This window comes from Megalobrama amblycephala, linkage group LG6, assembly GCF_018812025.1.
Source record: "Megalobrama amblycephala isolate DHTTF-2021 linkage group LG6, ASM1881202v1, whole genome shotgun sequence".
In the NCBI taxonomy this organism is placed as follows: domain Eukaryota; kingdom Metazoa; phylum Chordata; class Actinopteri; order Cypriniformes; family Xenocyprididae; genus Megalobrama; species Megalobrama amblycephala.
The window spans coordinates 7,356,198-7,382,666 of record NC_063049.1 but is presented as its reverse complement, the minus strand read 5'-3'; the positions used below and the strand labels follow the sequence as shown (position 1 = coordinate 7,382,666).

The window sequence follows — 26,469 nt, the reverse complement described above, 5'->3', positions numbered from 1 at the left end:
TAGAATCCACATACTTTTGGCCATATAGTGTAGTGTTACTGACAGTGTTGGTGTAGACTGACAGTGAAATATAATTTTTGTTCCATGTCTTTGGTAAATAAATGAATGAAAATCTCTAATGCACTGTTTTAAACAATATAGATAAATATTGTCTCTCAAAATACAAATGAAAATACTTAGGGTACAAATAGAGGAGTAATCTCTGTCACAATTATTTTTGTGTTATAAATAATATATCATCAAATATCCCTATTTAATCTTTACCACTATTCAAACATTTCTTACTGTAAAACTATGTTATATATGTTTGTCACAAACAATCACAATTTGCACAAAGAGTCATAAATTCTAAAAACACAGCGTGTCAATACAGTACTTGGTACAATGGTACACACTTCAATTAATCTTCATTACATAACAGCTAAGAAATTATGCATTTGACTGTTGACGGTCCAGGAGGCTATTAGATGGTGATATAGTACATTATATTCTAAAACTCTTATTTTTATTGAGAATTCAGACCAGTTCTGGATTTTTAAGGAAATGTTCCTGGTTCAAAAGTTATGCACTATATCCACAGAAAATAATTTAGATTTGTCCCTCAGTTTGTACATAAATATTGCATTTTAATTAATGCACTTATAATAGAAGTCTATGGGGCAAGACATACAGGTTTTAAAGCACAAATTTGAACCTATTATTTTTTGTTCATGTGCTTATCTTAATTATTCTGTACAAAACTGTGTGATATTTGAGCTGCAAGTTGTCTAAATCATATTTCTGTCATGACAACTCTCGGAGTGTTTGGCATGGTAATGGATATGACAATGTCCATATGTTTGGTCTTGGCGGAATAGATCTGCTACGCTGCCGCTGCTTTTATTGCTGCTGCTGCTGTTGATTATTGCTGCTGCTGCTGCAGAGCAAGTACGGGACTTGCTACTGCCAGTACATACACGACACAATGCTGTGAGCAAGTAAGACATGCTGCTGCTGTACAATATAGCGGACATGAATTACCTGTAGCAGATCTATACAGGTGGAGCTGGGGAAGGGTGAGGGTTTCTGAAGCGCACTGCACTGCAAAGGCAAATGCTACCAAAGTATTTGAAGGTTGAGCACGCAAGCTCATTGGCTACTGATACAGCAGGAACCAATAAGCTGTGCCCTATATATAACAATGTGATTACAAGCAGGTTAGGACCTATTAGCCTGTGCCATCTAGAGTTTCATGACAGAACTTTGTATTTGTGACTATATTTTTAATGCAGTGTGGTATTATGACCCCAACGTAATGCCTTGCTCCTTATATTTCCATTGTAAAAGCTGTACTGTAAGCACAATTTTTGTTTCTTTGTACAAAGTGATGGACAAATTATTTCTAACTTCTATGGTAATCAACCTTGAATATTCCTTTAATGTACAGTTGTGCAGTTTACAGTGAGTATAATATTTCCAGTTAAAAGAAAGAACAGAACACAACAGAACACAACAGACAGACAACTGGGAGAAGGGAAGAGGAGAAGACATATAATGTCATAGGATGAAAATATGGTCCTTCATTATGAAATTATAGCTCAAAGAGCTCATCACCTCTGCATTCTGGAATGTCCAATTTCGTAGTGGAACATTCTAGAATATCCGAGAGGTTCATTATTCTAGAGCACTTCACTGGTCTAATACTCTGGAATGTCCAGCTGATACAATACTTCAGAATGTCTTCTTAATTTCCTATATCCCTACAGAATCTACTAACGTCTACTGAATTTCCACCCGGTACACTCTATAAATCCTGTCCCAGTCTTTCTATCTCATCAATCAGGAAGTCAATGTCAGACCTGGTTACAGCCGGATTGGAGATGACCATTCTGAAGAAGTTGACCTTATTACCCTGAGGCTGGTAGCCCACCATTGTTGTCCCACACTCCATCATCAGTGCCTTGATCTTGGGTGCAACCTAGATAAAAGTCACAAGACAGAAGTTTAATACTTGTACAGTATTATGAATTATGAATACATGTAAAGTATTTTGTTGTACAGTATTAATAAAGTGAGTTCTCTGTAGTGAAATATGTGGCGTACCAGTCAAAATTTTGGAATAATTATAATTTTTTCTTATGTTTTAAAAAAAAAAAAAAGTCTTATGCCCACCAAGGCTAAATATTTGATTAAAAATACAATATTGTGAAATATGTTTACAATTTCAAATAACAGAAGACACTGAAAATTCAATTTTGTCATTATAGGAATAAATTACATTTTAAAATATATTAAAATAGAAAACAGTTCTTTTAAATTGTAATAATATTTCACAATATTGACGTTTTACTGTAATTTTCATGAAATAAATGCAGGCCTGGTGAGCAGAGACTTCTTTCAAAAACATTTAAAAAATCATAATTATTACAAACTTTTGACACAACTGGTGTTGTCACGATACTGGAATTTCCAATTTCAATATGATACCTTGAAAAATACCGATATTCGATACCATTTTCGATTGATACCACAAGGAAAACATTTAAAAAAAAAAAAATTATTATCTCATTTTTATTTATTTATTTTTTTTATCTATTTTTTTGTGATAATTTGGTTAATTTTGTTGCAATAGCTTACAAACAGAGGCTTTATTTGAAATTCTGAACTAAATTTACAAAAAAAAAAAAAAATAGACAAATAAACAGTCAGTCATAAAATAAGAACAAATAAACTGCAAAGGATATCACAAATAAATACAACAGAATAAAGATACAAAGGAAATAAGTTAAGCTTTAATAAGCTTTAAGTTTTTAAGGTGGGTCTAAAGGCCTGTACACACCGGGACGAATATCGCACGCGTTTATCGCCAGCATTTTTCGAGACGTTTTTTGTGTTCGTACCCAAGCGATTTTCACTGGCGATGCGCAGAGTGAACATGCGAATTCACTCCCTGACAGTATGTGGCACTTATGTGACATATTTATGATATTAATAAAAAGTTAAAGAAGATAAAAATGCAGATATAAAATGGCATATATATATATATATATATATATATATATATATGACATATGAGAGACGGTAGTCAGAAACGGTAGTGCAAGTCACAATGACAGTAGTGCAAGTGAACGGTAGTGCAAATAAACATATTTATGAAATAGACATTCTCAACTATATTTCTTTAATGTAAAAGAAAAAGACAAACAGTAAAAATACAGAAATAATACACAGCTATTGGTGTGGCCAAGAACTGGCAGAGCACCCATTTGCGTGCGTCTCAATCAGCTCTTCCTAGTTCACTAGTCAGGGCACTGATCAGGGAGTCGGCCACATTCGTTTACACGGTATACTGATACGCGACCTAGGAAGCTAGGAAGCGTTTTTCGCGTCGGTGTGCACACTCACATTGGCACCCTTTGTTTAGTCACTAGGCGTTAAACGTCGTGTGTACAGGCCTTAACAGTAGTGTTCAAGTAAGAAATACTATAATAATCAAATAAAGTAATCAAATGTAAAATAATACTGGATATTCTTAATTGTAAAAATTAATTAAATTAAATACAGATGAATGCTTACAAATTAAATTTACAAAAGTTATTCAGTCAAGAGCAGTGAGTGATTTAGTTCCCTTTTGTTCTTTGGTTAACATGACAGACAGCAGCAGGGAAATTAGGCTGCAGTCACTTTAAGAGTGTATGCACGGATCCAATATACTGTTACACAACATGCATTTTGTCAACTATTTACGTTCCAAAACTGACTTTTTTTACCTGAATACTTGCCAAGACAGGCATTTTGACAATTTTGTGTGTTTTTGAAGCCCAATAAGCCAGAAAAAACAACTTAATTTGGTACTCATCAGCTGTTTGAGAGGTGTCTTTATGTGCGCACCATTTATATAGATCACACTTTTGGTGTGAGCGCGAAACCTGTGGGAATTATGTAAAATTATGCGCAATACAAGCACAATTCAACCAGAGTGAATGAGACAAGTGAGTGAGAGGAGGCAGGTTTGTGTCAATTCGCCGTTGGAGAAAAGAGAGTGTGAGAGTGTACAGCTGGTATTGGTGTATCGATACTGCAGAAAACGAGTATTGGAACCATTTCAGATATTTCAGTATATGTATCAAAATATCGATATTTTTGATGACACTAGGGTGTACACATTTTTTATTTAATCAGTTTGTGTATATAAGACAGAGATTCTTTGAGTATCATCTCACCTTATGAAGCCGTTGTCTTTTCTCCTCTCCATCTGGCAGGAGTCGCAGGCTTGGAGGAATGTACCAGAAACACACATTGGTGTGTTGGGGCTGAGAAACAGACAGAAAGACAGCATAGCATTTAAGAAAACAGGACATATTCTAAGCAGACATTTGTCAAAGTATTCTTCGAACAAATTATAAATTTGTGAATCATAATAAATTGCTACATTCTTTGCTTCTGTGCACTGCGAGTGTTCATTTTCAACATCTTTAAAGTTGTCTAAGATCTGAAATATATTCTACACAAGTACATGGATGTAAACACTTTGACCAACACAAATGCGATTTCATGTATTGGTGCATTCTGAAATGTGTCAGAATGCAAAGCATAATGCATTGCAAGTATGTGCTGCATTCTCAGCATTGCCATAAGGGGCAGTATAGTGATGTAAACTTCTACAATCTTCTTCTGTGGTCAGTTTTCTCTTTCAGGTCAACTCCTATCAGAGCAACCGTTTGAAGAGAATCTTGTTGAACAAGATTTTAATGTTAGTTAAACATAAACCACATGAGCAATGTGTTACAGGCCCTTACCAGATTGTAGAACAACTCTCTGCTAGTCTTAAAGACACAAGGCCATGATGTGGCTCAGACTAGTAACAGACACCTTGACTCTGAATAGTACTGGAGTATGTTATTATGGACAGTGGTAAACTCTTTTGTGTTTTCACTCACCTCCCCTTGAAACACCATCTCATATCCTTCTCGGTTCTTGATCTTGTGGTAGAGATACTCAGACAGCTCCAAACATCTGTCGATGTGTTTCTCAAAGCCAATAGTGCCCTGTTAAAGATGAAAGATCCATAACATGACAGCTGATATTCTGCACAAGCATCTTCTGTTGGATTGACATTGATTCTCTACATGACAATACAATACCCACCCATCCATCCATCCATCCATCCATCCATCTATCCACCCACCCACCCACCCATTCATCCATCCATCATTTATCCAACTGTTTACCTATCCATCCATCCATCCATCCATCCATCCACCGTTCATCCATCCATTCATCCATCATCCATCCATCCAACCAATCGTTCATCCATCCGACCATCCATACATCATCCATCTATCAACCATTCATCCATCATCCATCCATCCAACCAATCGTTCATCCATCCGACCATCCATACATCATCCATCTATCAACCATTCATCCATCATCCATCCATCCAACCAATCGTTCATCCATCCGACCATCCATACATCATTCATCTATCAACCATTCATCCATTATCCATCCATCCATCCACCCATCCATCATTCATTCATTCATTGCTCTATATCCATGATCCATTCATTTATCCATCTATCCATCCATCATTCATCCATCCAACCATTCGTCTATCCATCCATCATTCATCCATCCAACCATTCATCTATCCATCCATCATTCATCCAACCAAACGTTCATCCATCCATTCATCCATCATTCATCCATCCATCCATCCATCCATCCATCCATCCATCCATCTATCCAACCGTTCATCCATCCATCCAGCCATCATCCATCCAACCATTCATCCATCCTTCCATCCATCCATCCATTCATCCATCATTCATCCATCCATCCATCCATCCATCCATCCATCCATCCATCCAACCATTCATCCATCCATCCAGCCATCATCCATCCAACCATTCATCCATCCTTCCATCCAACCAACCAACCATTCATCCATCTGACCATCCATCCATCATCCATCCATAATCCACCATTCATCCATTTTCCATCCAACCGTTCATCCATCTATCCATCCATCCATCCATCCATCCATCATTCATTCATTCATTCATTCATTCATTCATTCATTCATCCATCCATCCATCATCCATCCAACCATTCATCTATCCATCCATCATTCATCCATCCAACCAACCGATCATCCATCCAACCATTCATCCATCCTTCCATCCAACCATTCATCCATCCGACCATCCATCCATCATCCATCCATAATCCACCATTCATCCATTTTCCATCCAATTGTTCATCCATCCATCCATCCATCCATCCATCATTCATTCATTCATCCATCCATCCATCCATCCATGACCATCCATATATCATCCATCTATTAGTGTTGGGCGATGTCTACCAAATTGGCATCGGACGATGTCTACAGTGAAACATCGTGATGGACTGTGACATCGGGGTAGGGGGGTGGGGAAATTTAATTCTTTGCCTTGCTCTGCTCCGAGCCAGTGGACACGCACCGTTAATGTGGTGCACGTCTGGAGAAAGAGAGAACACACACGGAGCTGGAAGGGCTTGAATGAAGCGCGTTTGGCTTTAGATAAAACTACTAGAGGATAGTGTGCTGAAATCCATCCAACCAACCAACCATTTATCCATACATATATTCATCCAGCCATCATCCATCCACCGTTCATCTATCATCCATCTATCCATTTGTTTGATTAATTCATGAGTAACACATTATCAGACACTGAGCTTCTGATCTCATGAATGTGCACACACCTTTGACTTCCACATGAGCCAGAATTTGAAGATGTCTACATGGCGGCCACACTGTATGGCCTTGTCCCCCGTGTCATAGTTGACATCATACTGTTTATCCTGCTGAAAGAGATATCCAGCACACATGGAGTTGCAGTCCTGTAGTAGACCCTGTTAAACACACACACATGAACACAATGAGATGGCAGGAGCACTGAGCAGAGATGAACATAATCACATGTCAAACTGTCCTGTCTATCGCTCTTTTACTTTATTGTCTTTTGAAGATCTTGTTTCTAGTCATGTTTTCTTTGTATTCTATCACTAAATTTTACTCCATTCTATTATCCTTAAGACTCATTCATTCTGCCACCCCCATTTCTGTCTTTCTCTCTTACCTTCTCTCGGACCAGAATGGCGGAGCACTGTAGTGGAACACCCATCATCTTGTGTGGGTTCCATGTGACAGAGTTAGCTCTGCAGAAACAGCACTGATCAGAACACGGTGTTGGCACGTGGTTTAGTTGGTTATAGAGGCAATAATATACCATTATAACATTAAGAAATGTCAAAGTCTGCCCCTCCCATTTTGGGAAATCCTTATATTACAATTTAATTTGCTTAACTGCAGTGCAAAAATAAGCAGGCAAATAAAACCAAGGACTTTAGGACCAAGCAGAAACCTCTACTAACTGGTTGAATCAGCAAAGGACAGCTCTTGTGAAATGAGTTCTTATTACAGTAACAGTATACTTAAGTGCGAACTGAATGTAATGTTTTTGGACAATTAATTGCATGTTAATTGCAATTAAATTAAAATGTAGAGCATTTGTGATAAACTGAAATATACTTTAATGTTATTTCCATTTTACTTTCATGTCATGTGTTTAAATATATATGTAACTACACATTTGTAACGATGAAGATGCAATCTAGTACATTTAAAATATATTAACTTTAAATGTAATATTGAATAAGACTACAGTTACAATTAAAATCAAGTACTCTACATGTGCTTCAGTCGACACATCAAAATAAGTGTACTTATTTAAAGCATCACTTTAATATGTACTATATTTATATGGTAAAATAATATTCATGAATATAATATAATATTCATGAAGCAAGCTCATAAGGTTTATAATATGTCTCTCCACTTTTTGAGATCATCCCAACGCTGCTGGTGCTTATGTATGATACCTCTCAATGCCGTTAAGCTTGTGTCTGTGTTTTCTGGACATCAGCAAACCTCCTCCCCACGCTCCCTTAAAAAACACATTTACACCATCAGAAACTTATTCACAGCATTTCAACATAATACATCTGTTTACCTGAGTAAAAAAAGAATCACAAACGTACATCCACATGAAGCCAAATGTTGTATTTCTCACAGATGTCAGCGATCTCATTGATTGGATCAAAGGCTCCGTACACTGTAGATCCAGCTGTAGCATTCACAAACATCGGCACAAACCCCTGGACAGCACAGACACAACAGAGCCACTTCACCATATAAACTGACTTCACATACACAAACAAAATCAAAGTTGTAGATGCACTGCTTAGAACTAACTGCATGTTAATTGCAATTAAATGAAAATGTGTTAGAGTTTAAATTCATATTAGATGCAATTAGCTTAACTTTAGAACATTTTTGATGCACTTAAGTAGAACTTAAGTATATCTTAATATAAAGTTTCATAATTAGTTATATTGTGTTTGAAATATGGTTACTGTATGTACTGACAAGCATTTATGGTCATCTAAAATGTACTTTAATGTCATATTGATACTTGCATGTATGTCAAGTATTTAAATATATTTGTAATTACACATTTCTGATGAGTCTAATAAGTCTAGTACATTTAAAATATATTAACTTTAAATGTAATATCGAATAACGCATACAGTTGAAATTAATATCAAGTACTTTACATGTGCTTTTGTATGTTATGGTGATGATACACAGGGAAATTTTTTTGAGCAATGCTGCCAGGCAATGTTGTCGAGCGATGTTGCTTGGGCACTTTCCCATTGAGAATGTGAAACAAATTTCTATCTGGATACTTTAGATTGGACATGGGCCCTGTGTCTCACCTGGTTGCTCATTGACAGCAACATTGCTCAAAAAGTTGCCCCATGTATCATCGCCTTTAGTCAAAACATCAAAATAAGTGTACTTTAAAGCATGACGAAAGTTTATTAAAACATAATGATATAAGATGTAAAAGAAAGAAAAAAATGTTTAATTTGACATTATTACAAAGTGCACTTTTAACCTCTTAAAGGATTAGTTCACTTCAGAATTAAAATTTCCTGATAATTTACTCACCCCCATGTCATCCAAGATATTTATGTCTTTTGTTCTTCATTTGAAAAGAAATTAAGGATTTTGAGGAAAACATTTCAGGATTTTTCTCCATATAGTGGATTTCACTGGGATTCAACGGGATGAAGGTCCAAATGTCAGTTTCATTGCAGCTTCAAAGGGCTCTACACGATCCCAGACGAGGAATAAGAGTCTTATTTAGAGAAACGATCTGCCAAAATTTACATACTTTTTAACCACAAATGCTCATGTTGCACTGGCCCTGCGATGCACCACGCATTACGTAATCACGTTGGAAAGATCACACGTGACGTAGGCGGAAGTACTGCGATAGGGCAAAAAACTCAAAAAATCTCATTTTCTCCTCCAAATTCAAAATCGCCCAGCATCGTTGTTTTACCTATTTTTGTGAATGCCGTTTGACTTTTACTCTTTGCATGTTCGCTTTGAAAACATCATTTTTTATTTATTTTTAGAAACTGACTGATCGTTTCGGCGGTGAGTAAATTACCAGGAAATTTTAATTCTGAAGTGAACTAATTCTTTAACAAGTTGAAGAGTTTATTCTTGTGTACAGGACATTCACCTTCTGTTTGGCGTCAATGACTTTGGCCTCCAGATCAGCTGGAATGACTCTACCTCTAACAAAGAGACACAAATTTAACAGACTCTCGCTGATGAGAGGGTCCTCAAACACACAGCACAGACACAGAGAGCTTCTGCTTACCTTTCATCTGTGCTCAGCAAGATCAGATTCTCTGTGCCAAAACCCAACACTGCACTGGCCTTCTTTATAGAGTAGTGACTCTGGGAACAATATTGTAACAGACTTGTAAGTGTATGATAGTTCATACATTAAATGCTTACTTCGCCAAAAACATGAAAATTAATTTATTCATCTTCATGTCATGCCAAACTTGTATGACTTTTCTGTGTGACCCAAAAGGAGATGTTCTGCAGAATATCCTGACATTCCATACAATGAAAGTGAATAGAAATGAGGTCTGTCAAGCTTCAAAACTGACCCACGGAAAGCATCATCCAGCATAGCTCTCACATCTCATTTGCATTTGCACACATTCAAATATGGTGCAAGACACATCACACCAGGTTGGACATCAATGATGATCTGTCATGGAACCGCGAATGTTTGATGTCATTGATATCTTAATGTGTGCAAATGAGATGTGAAAGGTGCGGCAAAGGAGGTTTACAGAGAGTATTGGGTAAAATTTTGGTCTTTTGATATCACAAAATGCTCGCTTATGGTTTCAGAAGACTTACAATAAGTCGTTGCGTCAGACTTTCTCATTGTCCATCATCTCGAAGGACAAGGTCATAAAAATTCCGTCATAATCTATTATTACCCATCATTTTCAAATTTTAATTATAATAATACATTTAATAGCATTTGTTTTCACTCACATTTTCATTTTTAATCATGAATTTACAGGATGAGCATATAGGCTAGATTATGCATTTATTTTACTTATGAAGAGAACAGATTAACAGTCAACTGTGAATCATTTTACATGTTTAACACTACACGAAAGAGATGAATGTTTGTTTGTCTTTTTGCGTAGTGACAGTGGAGGCCACTAAAACATGACCTTTGTGCCTGAACTGGAAAATATGAACAATTATGATTAAAATATGAACAAAACACTTAAAAAACATGAATTGAACTAAACTCGACTTTCTTTTTCTGCTGGGTTCTTGTGATTGATAAACATTGTGTGTTGTTTTGTCCTTCATCCTCCACCACATCCGCATTAGTCCCTCATTTTCACCTCTTTCATCAACAACATCACAACTCTTTGGCCGTTTGAAGTTCAAACTGAGATCAAAGATGAGACAATGCTACATAATAGCTCATTAATATGCATGCTCGCCACCATCTGGACAGGGGTGGGAATTACAGTTACAAGTTACAATAGATAACCCTCAGTGTAATCTGTCAAATGACAGACAGCTTTCAGATTTGTTCATCAATGCTAAAAAAATCATTCAATGACGGAAAAATTTTGGTTAACACAACCACAACTTACAATAAAATGCACAAGTTGTATGGACTACTTTAAAGTAGGTGCTTATTTTATCTGTTTTGGAGCTCACTGGATTCAAAAGAGACACCAGGATATTCTGCAAAACATTTTTTTTTCAGGGGGTTCAGAGAGAAAGAAAATACAGGTTTGGAACAACCCTCATGGGTGAGTATATGATAACAGAATATTCATATTTTATTCCATTCCTATTATGCAAGTTTAACCACTGATGTGACTTCAAAAACATTTGATAGCAACAATTCAAATATTAAAAATATTAGTAAAACTTTCAGGCTCTCAAACCACACTGAAAAAAAAAAAAAAGTCAGTAAATAATCAGTCAGTGAAGCGAGCCAGCTATGTGTTTTGCACATCAACACTCTAGTGTGAAGTGAAAATACTATTTAAACAAAATAGTTTCTTTTAATTTTGACTTTGGAGAGTGTTATTTACTTTTAGATAAACTGAACAAAATGGCTTTAACCGGAAATCACAATTTTAATTAAATCAATATAAAACTGCAATAAATTACACATTCGTTTCACTTTTCTCAGTGCACAAGCATTTAACTACACAGAAATGGAGAGAGAAAAAATAAACTGAGGGAGAGAGAAGAGAGAGAGTGAGTGAATGACCTACATGTTCTGAGGTGAACAGCACCAGTCTGGGAACCGCTGCCATGCCTTTGATTTTAACCTCAGGGTAGTGTTTGTACCGTGCCACCATCACGCTGTACATGTTTGAGATCGCTCCTCCTGCAAGAACAAACATTTTGCTACATTCAACTGATGAGGTGGTCTGTAATTAACACTGTGTGCTAATTATCTCAAGAACAGACAGACACATTTACATGTGCCTCAAATAAATTTAAATAACAAATGAATTAGTCAATATTATCAGAATTATTCTGTGGCTGGATTATATTTGGGTCCAATTTATATTTGTGCGTGCATGTGTTTGTCTGCAAAAATTAGCTTTAACATGGCAGCCAGATGAAGACAGGCTCCTCCGTCCATTCTTGGCTTCTCATAAGGTTTCTTTCTTTTCATATCTCATCAAAAAAATATTTAGATTTATGTATTTGAATTGCATATAAAATTTCAATCCATTTGGATTACACAGTTTTAACCATTTAAATTTAAAGCTTTTTTGTGTGTAAACATCATATACTCATTGCAAAAATATTTTGAAACATTTTGCATTACTACTCTATGAAGAAATAGATAAATAAAAAATTGAAACAGTGCCACAGTTTGCTTACAGGAATCATTTTTCATTTGTTTAAATCTGTGCACCCACCAGTTATTGAGAGGAAAACATCAGTATTAAAAACTTACTCCATAAAAGCATACTGTGTAATGTTAGGCTCTCTAGTGGGAAAAAAACTGCATGCATTTTGCAGAAGAACATTGTTTTGGTTGTGCTTTGGCTCTGCGTGACTGTGCGAATGAATATGACCCTTCACAATAGATCAAGCTTTACAATGAATTCTGTTAGAGAGCTACATATGGCAATTTATCTGCTCAATAAAATAACTTACTCACCTGTTGAGTAATAAAAACGCCATAGCTTTTACAATATTTCAAATCCCTCAGTTCCCGCCATATTCGAAAAGCCAAGCCAATGTTGATTCTTGTTTTATTACGAGTTCTGTCTTGTTCTCTTTTTGCCAGCAGACTCTCCTCTGTTAAATGTTTGTTTAAACTTGTGATTCACCGGAGGTTGGAGATTTAGCTGCTCCATGTCAACCTTTCTCGTTCGTTGTGACAACTAACCTATGCCACTCCCACACCAGACACGAGTCAAAGTACCAGAGCAATTTTTCTCTATTTACAGATATGACAAGACGTATGAACGCAATTTCCTGCAAAAAACAATCCCGACAGGTCTAAAATATAAACATTTATAACAGGCTTATACCACAGTGAAGTAGGGTAAGACAAAAACATGTTTTGGAGAAAGTTGTATTGATGAAAAAAAAAGTTACATAGTGTACCTTTAATCTAGAACTCTTAATTATACTGTTGTTTAAATGGCCATACCTGGTGAGAAAATTCCATCGCCCTCTCCGTTTGGCCAGCCGACAATCTCTCGCATTTTCTTCAGGGTGAGCTGTTCCATCAGTACAAACACTGGTGCAATCTCATATGTGAACCTGTAAACACACACACACATAAACACACCCCTCATTTCTACTTGTCCCACATTAATAAGTGTCTTGACAGCAGGAGGTAATTCACTATCTGTATTCATGTAAGTCTGTTCAATCCATCACAGAATCATTCTGATGGGAGGCCCTCGCTGGATGCATCTTCAACCTATTAGTACCCATCAATAATCATCCACGGTGATTAGTAATGATGAGCAGCTCATTAGTACATGCAAATGTCAAGTGCTCATGCAGTTCTGTCTAATCAATATAAACAGTACTGACATATAATTTACAGACAGCAGGAACATGTGCAAACATGAAAGGTGAAATCATATGCTGTAGGGGAGACCGGGGCTAGCTGTCACATGGGGAAATTGAAACAAGGATGCATCTCAAAAACTGAGGTTTAGTGTCAAAAGTGCAATTCTCTAGCAGGTAAATATATATAGTGCTGGGAAGTAACTGATTACATGTAATCTGGATTACGTAATCAGATTCAAAAAATTAAATACTTGTATTTAGATTACATTACATTTTAAAATATTTGTATACTTGTAGACTATAATTACTTTTTTATTGATTAAATGATTACATGTTATACATTAAAATGTACAAATTCACATCATTTCATATGTACATGCAATTCAGGGATTCCCCAACTTTTTTGTCAACTGAACCTCTTTGACCTAATATATTTACTTGAAGTTCCCCCTCAGATTTTAAGTTAATAATTTAGGTCAATAAATAAATAAATAAAGAAATAAATTTAAGTTCATGGTTCTCTGATGTTGGTTAATGGTCACATGACTTACAGGTAAACAAAAATGTTTTAATCTTTTTCAATTAGTTTTATTTTAATTGTTTTTATTTTAAAATTATTTATTTAATTTTCAGTTTTTATTATTTAATTACTTAAAAGCCTTCATTAAACTCACAACCCCCAGTCTGAGAAAACCTGAAGAAATGTAATATTTAATTCACTTCATAGTTGATAACAAAGAATATATTAATATATTTTATATAGAATTTATTTTCTTTCTCTTTGTATTTTTGTATCAATATGGTACAAGAATATCCTATGCAAATCAAGGTGATAAATGGTCAAAAGTAATTTAAAAGTAGTCAGATTATATGACCTTAAATGTGTAATGTAATGGATTACGTTATGAGCTACAATTTTTTCATTTAATTTGGAATCAGTAACCAATTACAGTTTGTAAGTAATCTACCCATCACTGATTACAGAACTGTTTATGTTTTTCCTGGGCTATAACTGTGAAAATGTTCAATATCTTTAAAACAAAATTTTAAGGACTGACAATAAGGAGGCAAAAAGTGTGACTATCCCTGGTATACACTTTACAAACTTCTGTAAATGCTCACTCCAAAGTACTTCATGAGGAGAACAAGGCATTTTCATAAGCTGATTTTATCAAATCTGATGTAATTTTCTAAAAGTGGTCATTTGCTGTTTTATGATACAGTCAGTTCTATCATAAAACTGACTGCTGGCCATTATAGCCGTTAAGCAGCAGAGTCACAAAATACAGCCCCCTAAAATCCAAAGGTTCAGTCATTTGGGAAAGAGGGAAGTAAATCTGAGGATGAGGAGTAAATCTTTTATTGATCAAAGGAGAATTTGGGCATGGACTGTGAAAGACATCATAAAATCTCTGACCCTCAGAGGTCAAAAAGATCCTTACATAAATGAAGAATATCCCAATGGACCAATAAAAATACTGATCCATTAGATTAGAATTAAACTTCCTTTTAGTTTTGTAATCTGACATTAGAGTCATTAGACCATTCCAGCAATACGTGTCATATAAATGTCAAATATTTCTCACAGATACCAGTCTACTTGAATGAATAGACAAATGGATGGATGGATGGTTAGATAGATGGATAGATGAATGGGTGGCTGGATGACAGGGTGGAGGTGTGGATTGTGTCAGAGGCTCAGCTGGCACTGTGTCTCACCATGTAGCTGTAAATTAGTCTTGACCAATGAGGTGTTACTCTACATTCTGGCCATTTCCATCTGCATGCTGTCTCAAAACACTCTGTCACATATCACAGGAGCTTTTCTGCTGGGAACTAATATGTGTTATTCTGAACTAGCACAATCAGGTAAATGCCAATTTTATTCCAGTCTCCAGTGGAGCAATATTACACTTGATTTGCTTTTCCTGAAGGAAGTGCTTGCAAGGCAGCAAAGGGCTGTTAAAGTTTTAGGCTTAGTTTAAATGTATGATTTTAATTCTCTGTAAATGAAATGCTGCATCAGCACAGTCATGTTTTCTGTCAGCTGTGCATGGTGTAAAGATGACTTTATGGTTAAACAGTCTGAATATGCACAAATGATGTTGTCACTGAAGTTGGTTACACTTTGAATGTTCAACAGCAAGCCAATGGAAAATGTTCAAATCTGTTGTTTAAGAGGAGTATATACTGTTGCACTCATGTTGATTTGATTGCTTCTGCTGTTCTCATTTACAAGTCGCTTTAGAGAAAATCATCTGCTAAATGACTAAATGTAAAATGTAAGATGTTTTAAAAAAAAAAACATAGTTCTTTAAAAAAAATTCTAGCAGATCTAAAGCTAAAATGATCTGACAAGTTTGAATTGAAGCAGTACATTTAGCCATTTGGGCTAAATTAATAGTAGATTTTTAATACACATGGTTAAGGCTTTATAAAAAGCCCTATTCTAGAAAGTTTGGGGAATATATGTGCAGTTCTGTCTTGCAAATAGTGTAAAACTTCATAGTCAGTCTGAATATAAACTCTTACATGTTCACATTACTGAAGTGTCTAATTTGGTCAAATTAATTTACTCCCTCAACACAACTAATCTGTCACGTTCTGTTGCTGTTTTGGTTTTGGTTTCTTTTTTTAATGGACTTTTAGTTTGTATCACATTTTCATTGGTTGTCCTAGTTTTTCATTAGATTATTGATTATCTGTCAGCTGTTTCTTTTCAGTTCATTATCTTGTGTGTGTATATTGCCCTCAATTCTCTCAGTTATTTGTCTAGTGGCCGTTTCACCTCGGGTGTGCATTATTTTGTAATAATTCAACAGACCGGAGTCAATTATTCCATTTATACTATATGGTTACCACACCTCAAGACATTGTTCAGATGTTGTATTTTAAGACATTTTGTCAGGTTCTTGTGTGTCGGACTAATTTCTTATGCATCTCATCCCATGCCTCCATTGCTAATTCCAAAATGACATTAAAGCAGCAATGAAAGGGCCCTCACACCCGGGCTCACCGCCACCCAATGGCCTTAGGAAAACAGTGAACAGTGGGCTACATGCATGTAAGCGAGTAAATACAAGGGAAATATAGCAAAGTCATTTCAAAGTGGCACACTTCCTGCTGCCAACAGGTGGCGCTTTGACTGTAACTTAATATTGATGTCTTCAGGCCAGGACTGTTATCAAACATGTGAAGTTTGGAGCAGATCAGACATCGTATGCCTGAGTTACAAGAACTTCCTGTTTTGTGGCTTTAATCATATGCATTAGCACTTAGCCAAGTGTTTCATGATTTAACGTGTTTCTAGTATGTTTGGTACTTCGTGGCATACTGAAATGTGTTTCTGGGAGTGAATTACAGTGTAAAGCATGCCGTTTCCTGTTGCCAGCAGGTGGCGCTATGACTGATTGAATATTGGCATATAGATGTCTTTAGGCCAGGACTCTTATCACACATGTGAAGTTTGGGGCAGATCGGACACTGTATGCCTAAGTTACAACAACTTCCTGTTTCATGGTGAAACATCAAACTTTGCCACCTAATTCTAAAACCCATATCATACGTAAATTTTCACCACTTCTGACGCGTGTGCAAAGTTTCATGAGTTTTCGAAGAATTGGCCGAGCAATTACAATAGGGTCCTCACACCATTGGTGCTCGGGCCCTAATTAGAGGAGAGCAAGAGAGAGAGAGAGATTAAGCGTGTGTGAGTTATCTGAGTCTGTGCATCTCTCAACAGTGTTCGGAAATAATTCTGAATAATTCTGAAAATAATTGCACAACCTTAGAACATTCATCAACCAATCAGATTTGAGCATTCAAGAGCCCCATAGTATAATGAATGTTTTTATGCTGCTAAAGATCTGCTATGGCTTGCCTTGTCATCTTCATCAAAATGTTACAAAATCCCAAGTGAATGGAAGGAAGGTGGAACTCACATGTTAGTGTTGGCAGTAGAGGTTAGCCACTCTCCAGCTAAGCCAATGATGTCTAGACCTGTTGACAACTGGTTAAAAAACCTTGGGTGACCTGCAGGGAAAGAGAAAGAAGGAGAGAAAATAAGACACACACAAACCATGTGTTTCTATGATACTAATGCTTCTTTTGCTAGTTAACAGGACTGAAAGAGCAGGCATCCGTCATCACCTGTCCGGACTCCATATTTGAGTGTGTCCCTGCAGTCCACCAGGATCTGCTCCAGGCTCTCTGGCTGATCACACAGCTCTAAGTTGAAGCCTTCCAATCCTTCCAGCAGCTGGTGTGGATGATGGAAGTCCAGCACTTTTGTGGATCTGTCGAAGGTCTTCCGCACATAGTTAGTGAGGATCTCCACCACCTCCAACAGGAACTGCATTGTGTACTCCTCACCATTTTTAGCAGGAAGCAGATCTGTGACCAATGTTACACAGTTTTATCAGTCAATCAAATTGCTGTTCTACATAAATGTTTTTTGTTTGTTATATGTAATTATTTGTTATATGTAATTTATATATATATATATATATATATATATATATATATATATATATATATATATATATATATACAGTGCTGCTTGAAAGTTTGTGAACCACTTACAGAATCTGTGAAAATGTGAAAATTTTTTATTTAGTACTGTCCTATATAAGATATTTTATTCATTAACGATGTTTACATAAAGTCCACAAGACAAAAAAAAAACCTGAATTTATAAATATGACCTCATTCAAAAGTTTATGAAGCCTTGATTCCTAATACTGTGTGTGGTTATCTGGATGATCTACGACTGTTTTTATGTTTTGTGATGGTTGTTCATGAGTCCCTTGTTTGTCCTGAGCAGTTAAACTGCCCAATATTCATTAAAAAAATCCTTCAGGTCCCAAAACCTCTTCAGTTTTCCAGCATCTTTTGCATATTTAAACCATTTCCAGCAGTGACTGTATGATTTTGAGATCCTTCTTTTCACACTGAGGACAACTGAGGGACTCAAACACAACTATTACAAAAGGTTCAAACATTCACTTATGCTCCAGAACGAAACATGAGCCAGGGGGTAAAAACCTTTTGAATTTGAAGATTGAGGAATATTGTACTTTATTTGTCTTCTGGCAAACATTTAAGTGTCTTCTGTTGCTTCTGAAGGGCAGTAAAAAAAAAGATATATTTAAACAAAATAAGAAAAATTTGGACATCTTTATCCTGTTCAAAATTTTTCACCCCACAACTCTTAATGCATCATGTTTCCTTCTGGAGCGTCAGTGAATGTTTGAACCTTTTTTAATAGTTGTGTTTGAGTCCATCAATTGTCCTTGGTGTGAAAAGATGGATCTCAAAATCATATAGTCACTGCTGGAAAGGGTTCAAATATGCAAAAGATGCTGGAAAACTAAAGAATATTGGGGAGTTTAACTGCTCAGGACAAACAAGGGACTCATGAACAACCATCACAAAACAAAAAAACAGTCGCAGATCATCCAGGTAACCACACACGGTATTAAGAATCAAAGGGTTCACAAACTTTTGAGCGGGTCATTTTTATAAATTCAACTATTTTTTGTCTTGTGGACCATATGTAAACATTTTTTATGTAAAATATCTTATTCCGTTAAAAATATTCACATTTTCTCAGATTCTGCAAGTGGTTCACAACTTTCAAGCAGCACTGTTTGTGTATATATATATATATATATATATATATATATATATATATATATATATATATAGTGTATTATTGTAAAGCAGAATATTTGAAATGAAAATAATTATACATAAGGTAATTCATGCAAAGCATTTACATAAATGTAAATCATGGTGACATTTTTGTGAAATCTTTTGGCAGAAATAGAAAGATATTTTACAAATCATTTAAGGAAGAAATGCACTGTCAGCAGCCAGCATTTGGACACATCTGGACTCTAGAAACAGATCAAGGAAAATCTACTTCTTATTTAACTACAATGTTAATTTCACTATATACTGCATCACAGTCAAATTGAGTGAACTTTTGCATTTACTTTTAGTTTGTATATATATATATATATATATATATATATATATATATATATATATATATATATATATATATATATAACATGATCTGCTTTATTGTTCAAAACCCTGGAATTTCATTTTTTAAAACCTTTTTTAATTTATTCTAAAAACATAACTGTTTATTAGAAGAAAATGTGTATATTAGAATAAAAAAGTATCCAACTGCAAATTCTATAAGTATTATATATATATGTTTATAATATTATATATTATACAAATAATATATAACATTATATATTATGTTTATAATATGAACAGTTCTGGTACACTGTAAATAAATATTTTCATGATTTGTTATCACATTTTTTCTTTTGTCAAATCAACTTATATAATTAATGTGGTTCAGATTACAATATTTTGAGATTCTGTTGATTAAACCAATAGCTTTCATTGTATTAACTCATTATTAACTCACTCAAATTTGTAATTTAAATGAACTAAAAATTTTAAGTCAACTTACTTTATTAAGTTAAACCAACAATACTTTTTTACAGTGAATAAACAGAAAATAGTTATTTTAGTAAAAGGCAAAAAAGTCACTTAATCGAGTTTTCTGCACATAAGGGTGAAAATAAACCACCATCTTTTGTAGGTTATGTTTAAAAAAACGTGAGCCTATCTTCAGGTTGCCTGAATTGACTGTATGAGGATACAGCTGGAAATAAAACAACAAAAAAACAATCAAACAAACAAACAAAAAAACAAGTCTGATGTATAAATGTATTTGTCGGCTGGATGATTCACAGAATGATATTATGCTTTTGTCTAACAAAATGAGGTGCAACAGTCATCTATGAGAAAATATTGGTATAATTACCTATATTATATTTTGCACTGTCTGTTACTGTTTCTTCTCTCTAATGGTCTGGAAATAAAGTTGAATTGAAATTTTATCTCTCACCTCTTGCATACAGATTGGAGAAGTCAGTCTCTGTGCGTCTGAAGCGGGAGTCTCGCTCGTTGTCCCGTGTTAAAATGCTCTTGGGCTGCTGGTCGTTAAAAAAACCGACAATTCGGCTCTTGTCGTCAACATTATTGTTCTTCTGCAAAAATCCTATATTATTACACAGAGAAGAAGACTCAAATGAGCGACCTCCGTTCCCAAACATTGCAGCAAATATTTGAACACAAATGAAATGTCTTTAAACTTCACTTCGGAGCTGTGGGGATGTCCTTACTGTCCGACTCATGTGTATTTATATGGCACAGGTTATCTGGGGGGAGGTCACCAATGATGACATCAGTGTAACAGTGATTTAGATGCCCAATGAAGCCTCATCACCACCACAGAGAAGCAGACGTGAGCGCGAGGGACGCGGATCTGATGCCGCGCGGATACTCACAGACTATAACTGATGGTGTTAGGGACCGTAACAAATTAAATCATTTTACTTTTGTATATGCTGTAAAAACAACAACTAAAGATCTATCTGAGAGCAGAATTTAAGATCTCGTCACATTGACGAATTCGATTTAACATAACGTCAGTTTAGTAAGACAGAAAAAAGTCGGCATCGAGACAGCTGCAGCTCTTTCCATCCGCATCAACGGTACTGCAGACTGTTTCATTTTTGTCTTCTGCAGCTTCCTCAATGTCCTCATCTTCATCTTCAGCTTCATATATGGGATCATTCAAGCGGTGCTTCTTCTTTTAACACGGCAGCCAGAGCGACATTTCAAGTAGGCCTATGCCAAATGTTAAATAACGTAATATTTCATCTAAATAGTTTTTCAGATAAAAGATAAATTTGTATGTTTTTTTTTTTACTCCGTAAAACACATTGTAATTTTATAGGCAGTATTATTTTATGTAGGCCTATTTTTCATAAATGAAACAACAGAAATAAACCGATTTAGCACGATTAAATCATGGGGGACCATTTCTTTTGAAAGCACTATCCATATAAAGGCGACGTGCGTTATCTCGGCAAAACAGAGGCTTGACGGATTGTCATTAATAGATGTCCACTGAGCATAAATTCTCTTGGGACACAGATTTATCTGCTCACCTCTTAACTCGACCGTAACTCTGCCGGATAAAACAATGGTAAAATAGCTATTCTTTAACTTTAAAATTCGTACCTTTTCGAAGGGATTTTCTCTTTAAATCGTGTGGTTAAGCAAATCAACATTTAGCATTTCTCTAATATTCAGCAGTTTATTTAATCTGAAGTGCATCTTCGGTCTTTCAGATGATCAGCATGCCGAACAATCACCCCTTTAATTTTGTCTTTAAAAAAAGAAACGCATTTGAAGCCTTCTGCTTCATTCATGGTACATAATAGAGGTAATTGCTGTGGTGCTGTTGACTGTCAATTAGGTGACCAACTCAAACCACCAAAAGGGGGCGCTAAATGACAAGTCTGCTCATTAAAAAGCAATTAATACAGACATATAATGCACCGCAGTGCCACTTTAAGTGGTATTTCAGGCACAGTATGGCAGGCGACGTCCATCTTAGTCAATAAATTGTTTATAAGGAGTCAATTTTTTTTTTCAACTTACCGCATATCTTCATTCCAAGTTTCCTTGTACATCCATGAGCGACTCCACTCCAGTCATAGTCTACAGGGAGAAAACGGCGAAACCTCTAAGTAGGTAGGCTAATATTACGAAATCAAGCGATAATTAAGGTTCCTTCCTATCCAAAAAATACAATTGAAGCCCTCTTCTTCCTAAATTTACCCAAGCGGTAAATGCGCCATCCTTTATGCTTCTAATATGAAATTAATGTGGGCAGCTGAACAAAATTTAGGGTTAATACAGGCCAAATCAGGACAAGAGGCTCCCTCCATTTGGAGCTCGGCGGTCCCGCCTCTGCGGCCCAAACCCTCAGCAGCGCTATTACGAGTTCAGCCCCATTTACCAGCTCATTATCTCTGTCGGTCCAGACCTCAGCCAGCCAGCCAGCCACTTCCTTCCCATTCTTCTCCAAATGGCTTCTCCTCTATTCATCTCAGGTGCATTAAATCGTTTTGAACAGATTTACTTTTTATTAGACAGTGATGTAAATAATTGCCATGCTTGGTAGGCTATAAATGTGGCATGCAGGGAAAAAACGGATGGTTTGAAATCTGATTTCCAAATGTAATCTTCACAAAAGGCAACTGAACAATAAACAATATATAATTTTGTTACATATATATATATATATATATATATATATATATATATATATATATATATATATATATATAGGCTATATATAAACAATTTTATTAACATGTTATTTTTTAAAAGTTTGAAAGACTGGGACATTTAGAGTTTAAGAGGATAATTGTATTGAATAAATATGATTTTTCGGTTTTAAAAATTATATATATATATATATATATATATATATATATATATATATATATATATATATATATATATGGAGATAAAGTAGCCTATTAAAATCTATAATTGCTAACGTAGAAAAAGAATAAAATGGAGCTCAGGGTGAATGGTCGCTTATTTACCCTGCAGCTACAGACACAGCCTACACAAAGTCACAATATGCCGTGACTAATTTTTGAAGAACTTGTTTCTGTTCCGGTCATAAGGAAATTAATAAACAGAGCTGTGTGCCTCCCCCATCACAGAGGAAGACAGTGAAGCGAGCAGAGCCATTAGTGCCGATTTAGAGCGCCTACAATTATAGACACACTTCATATAATTACACAGACAGACTCCTTCACGGTTTTTCCTTTTAGACGACAAAAATATTTAATACAATACTGAAGCTATAGAATTGTCCTGTAATAATAATAATAATAACAAGGGTCGTTTTAAAATAATAAATAATTTTAAATAGGCATAATACATTTAAAACAATCTTGTATGACAGTAATAGCCTACCTGTTAGTACATCTAGCAAGGCAAAAATGTATTTAAAATGGATAATGACGGATCACAGTTGGCTGCTCGTCTGTCTTCTCTAATTGCCTGTGAGCAGGTGTGTTTAAAGGCCATCACCTATGTTGACAACGACATTGGTCTGGCTGGCGCGGGAGGTCCGCCGCGCGCTCAATGCTGCGGTGATTTGTTGGTCCTGACGCGTAGCGAATAGCGCCGTTTTCCCGCCTCACCGACAAGATTAATGACGTTGGCCACAAAGCAAATAGCCGGAGTGAAATAGCGGTTTATCGGTGATGGACCTACTTGAGGAAGGTGGCCGTAAATTTGTCGAGTTGGGATCCGGATCGCCGCCAGTGGAGGAGGAGGAGGAGGAGGAGGGTGCAGACGCCGCCATCACCCCAAGTGTTTAAGACCTCAATTCACTTTCAGAGAAACTGCTCCTGTTCTAGCAGACAACAAAAGTCTGACTGGAGGGGAGATGGGGGGATTCAGCAAGACCTGCATAATTAATGGTTGGTTAATATCATTAGGCTATTTAATTGAAGTAGATTTTTTCACATTATAACCTTTAAGAAAACTTCGTTTAAGCTACATTATGATCTCATATAGCCTATCTGTGTCACTTTTTTTTCTTTAAAATGTCAAAGTTCTTTGAGTTGTAACAATAGCAGAAGTTCTTCTGGAAATAGAACCATTTTAAAAATCTAAGAGAACAGAATAGAACCTTTAAAAAAGAACCATTTCAGCATAAAGGATTCTTTAAGTTCATATGGTTTAAAATTAAACTATTAAACTCGCTGAACCCTGGAGAAATCCTCGTTTTTAACAGTCTACGCACAGGTTGCCGAGCCCTACATTATTTCTTAAGCTAACCTTCCCTAAAAAAGTAAGTTAAGCCAATAATAAACAATTATGTTTTGTTGTTTGTTTGACTGAGAATGATACCGGATCAGTTCGTCAAATGATTTTGCATTGAAATAATACCTGTGAAGTGAAACTGTGAAAGTTTCTCTAAGAGAAAAGGATTTGGTAGGCTACTCATAATCATGCCATAGGAATCACATACTGATTAAAAGCCCAAACATATAAACATTGATTAAGAAATGGTGCATATTGATTTCTCAGTTCAGATGACATATGGATGATTGAAATTGATGACTGTTGAAAGGTTAGTAGAAACCTGATATCATTATGCAATATAGATTTCCATTATTAGCTTCAAATAGGCAATATATTTTTCATAAAATACACTGTTTATCGATTGAACAAAGGCAACCTGTGTGAAGCACCTGTTAGATTAATCATTTTACTTGACATGATCAACAGAAACATTTAAAAGTAAAGGAAGCCGCTTACCTTGTGAAAGAATCGACAGAGAATCGCAACAGTATCCAAAAATCTCCACGCAACTAAATTTCCTCGACGTCACTCCTCCAAAATCAGCTCACAAATATCAGTCAAAAAGATCACGATGACCTTTCCGGAGGCAATGTTTGATTTGCTGCTGTCCAGAGCGTAAATCGCCTATTTATTCGATGCGCAGACGCACGGCTGGTAATCCTCGAACCCCTCCACAACATCAGATTGGCTCTGAAACACATCACATTTCTACAGAAGCGTCGGCATGAGCATTACGACAGCTCTGGCACGTTCCCGCAGGACTTTGCGCCTTAAATGAGAAAGCAAGTCACGAACAAACACTTTCCAAGTTGAACACAACAACCACACACAACAACACAACACACGACATGCTGCTTCAGAGGACTCTGTGTCATTCTGACCTTGAAACATGAAGGACAACAGTGCTTGAAGAACACGAAATGTCATGTTTTATTCGCACCTGTTCTCGAACAGGTTGTTTATAATGAATATCCATAAGCGAGATAAGCTACTTTTGCGTCGAGCCTGGAGGTTTATATGTTTATGGGACAAGCGACCCTCTTAACCTTGAAAAGAGAAGCTCTTGTCTTAGAAAGTTTTAGTCCTAATTTTGTCCACGAAAGGAGATGCTTTTCAGACTGATGTTGAAGAAGAATTCCACACGGTGGCAGCAAGCGTTCAATTAATAAACTCCTGCTTCATACACATATTCATAGTTCAGGAATGCAGTGAGTGTTTATGTTTTTCATTAGTTCACCAAGGAAGGTGATAATAGCATTATTTTCCCTAAACATTGTTTGCGTAATATGACACGAAGGGATGCATTGACTGCACAGGAATAAAACTGATTGCTAGATTTCATATTACATGTCAGTATTTTTGCACGAGAGCTTCGGTCGGTTCAGCAGCTGGACAGCTCCCTCCGTGACACACATCTGCATTCCAACAAAACAATAAACATTCATTAAGGCTTCCGTGAGTCAAACGGAAAACTCGTCATGTCCGCGGTTTATTGTTATCGAGGTTCTTCAAGGGTTCCTCAACTCAAAGGACCCTCTTCTATGAAGAGCCATTTTCTGTTGAACTGAGTTCTTGAGCTGGCAGGTACTGCAGGTTCCTCAGATGAGTTCTACAGCACCTGCAGTCCGAAGAAATTTATATTTAAAAATTCTTTCTTGAAAAGACAAACCCTTATTAGGTTTACTATTATTGTTTGCTATCAAACATTTTTCCATATACTGGCGGTCATTACAAAATAAAGCAACTTTTAATGTTGTTTGTTTGTGTTGATTTTGCAGTGTGATTAAACGTTAATTTTGAGAGAGAGAGAGAGAGAGAGAGAGAGAGAGAGCTGTTCTTTTCAGTAACGCCAATAATTCTATAGAACGACAGAACTTCCATGGAACTATACACACTTATGGATTATAACTACCGCTGCTGAAAAGATAATGTCATGTTTAAACGAACCGTTCTTGCAATTGTATTTTCAGTGAGAAGCAGCAAATTGCAGAAGAGAAGCAGATGATCACTTTTAGGCTCAGACCCACAAGTCGCCGCAAGATGGCGCTGGTACATTAGTAGCTGTCCACAAAGCTCAGTCAGCATTTGCACCTGCTCTTCTATGCAAATATTCATCATATATATATATATATATATATATATATATATATATATATATATATATATATATATATATATATATACTCTCCGAGTAGATG

The 26,469-nt window shown here is 35.9% G+C and overlaps 1 protein-coding gene across 3 annotated transcripts; it reads right to left on the bottom strand.

Annotated features, from left to right (window-relative positions):
- Positions 1-931: 931 nt before the first annotated feature.
- gad1a (glutamate decarboxylase 1a) lies at positions 932-25,380 on the bottom strand. Of its 3 annotated transcripts, none has more exons than XM_048192767.1 (17): positions 24,728-25,380; positions 23,675-23,811; positions 22,037-22,096; positions 20,433-20,585; positions 17,648-17,890; positions 17,440-17,530; positions 13,128-13,240; positions 11,725-11,840; positions 9,768-9,847; positions 9,627-9,681; positions 8,071-8,187; positions 7,912-7,976; positions 7,110-7,188; positions 6,733-6,882; positions 4,920-5,027; positions 4,203-4,292; positions 932-1,957 (listed from the first exon to the last, which is right to left on the bottom strand). In XM_048192767.1, exons 2-17 carry the CDS (start codon positions 23,763-23,765, stop codon positions 1,784-1,786), a joined length of 1,785 nt encoding a protein of 594 aa, XP_048048724.1. In that variant the 5' UTR covers positions 23,766-23,811; positions 24,728-25,380; the 3' UTR covers positions 932-1,783. The 3 variants fall into 3 exon arrangements, with proteins under 3 accessions (XP_048048724.1, XP_048048723.1, XP_048048726.1); XM_048192766.1 differs by having other exon boundaries at positions 23,675-23,869; positions 24,728-25,364; XM_048192769.1 differs by lacking the exons at positions 23,675-23,811; positions 24,728-25,380 and adding an exon at positions 23,372-23,660.
- Between the last annotated feature and the right edge of the window lie 1,089 nt (positions 25,381-26,469).

Bases quoted from the DNA above. Each gene is read 5' to 3' on its own strand.
- gad1a (XM_048192767.1), bottom strand. From the start codon at position 23,765: ATGGCGGCGTCTGCACCCTCCTCCTCCTCCTCCTCCTCCACTGGCGGC. The intron at 22,097-23,674 runs GTAGGTCCATCA...TTCTCCCTGTAG, and splicing joins TTTACGGCCACCTTCCTCAA to ACTATGACTGGAGTGGAGTC. The intron at 6,883-7,109 runs GTAAGAGAGAAA...TGTGTTTAACAG, and splicing joins CCATTCTGGTCCGAGAGAAG to GGTCTACTACAGGACTGCAA.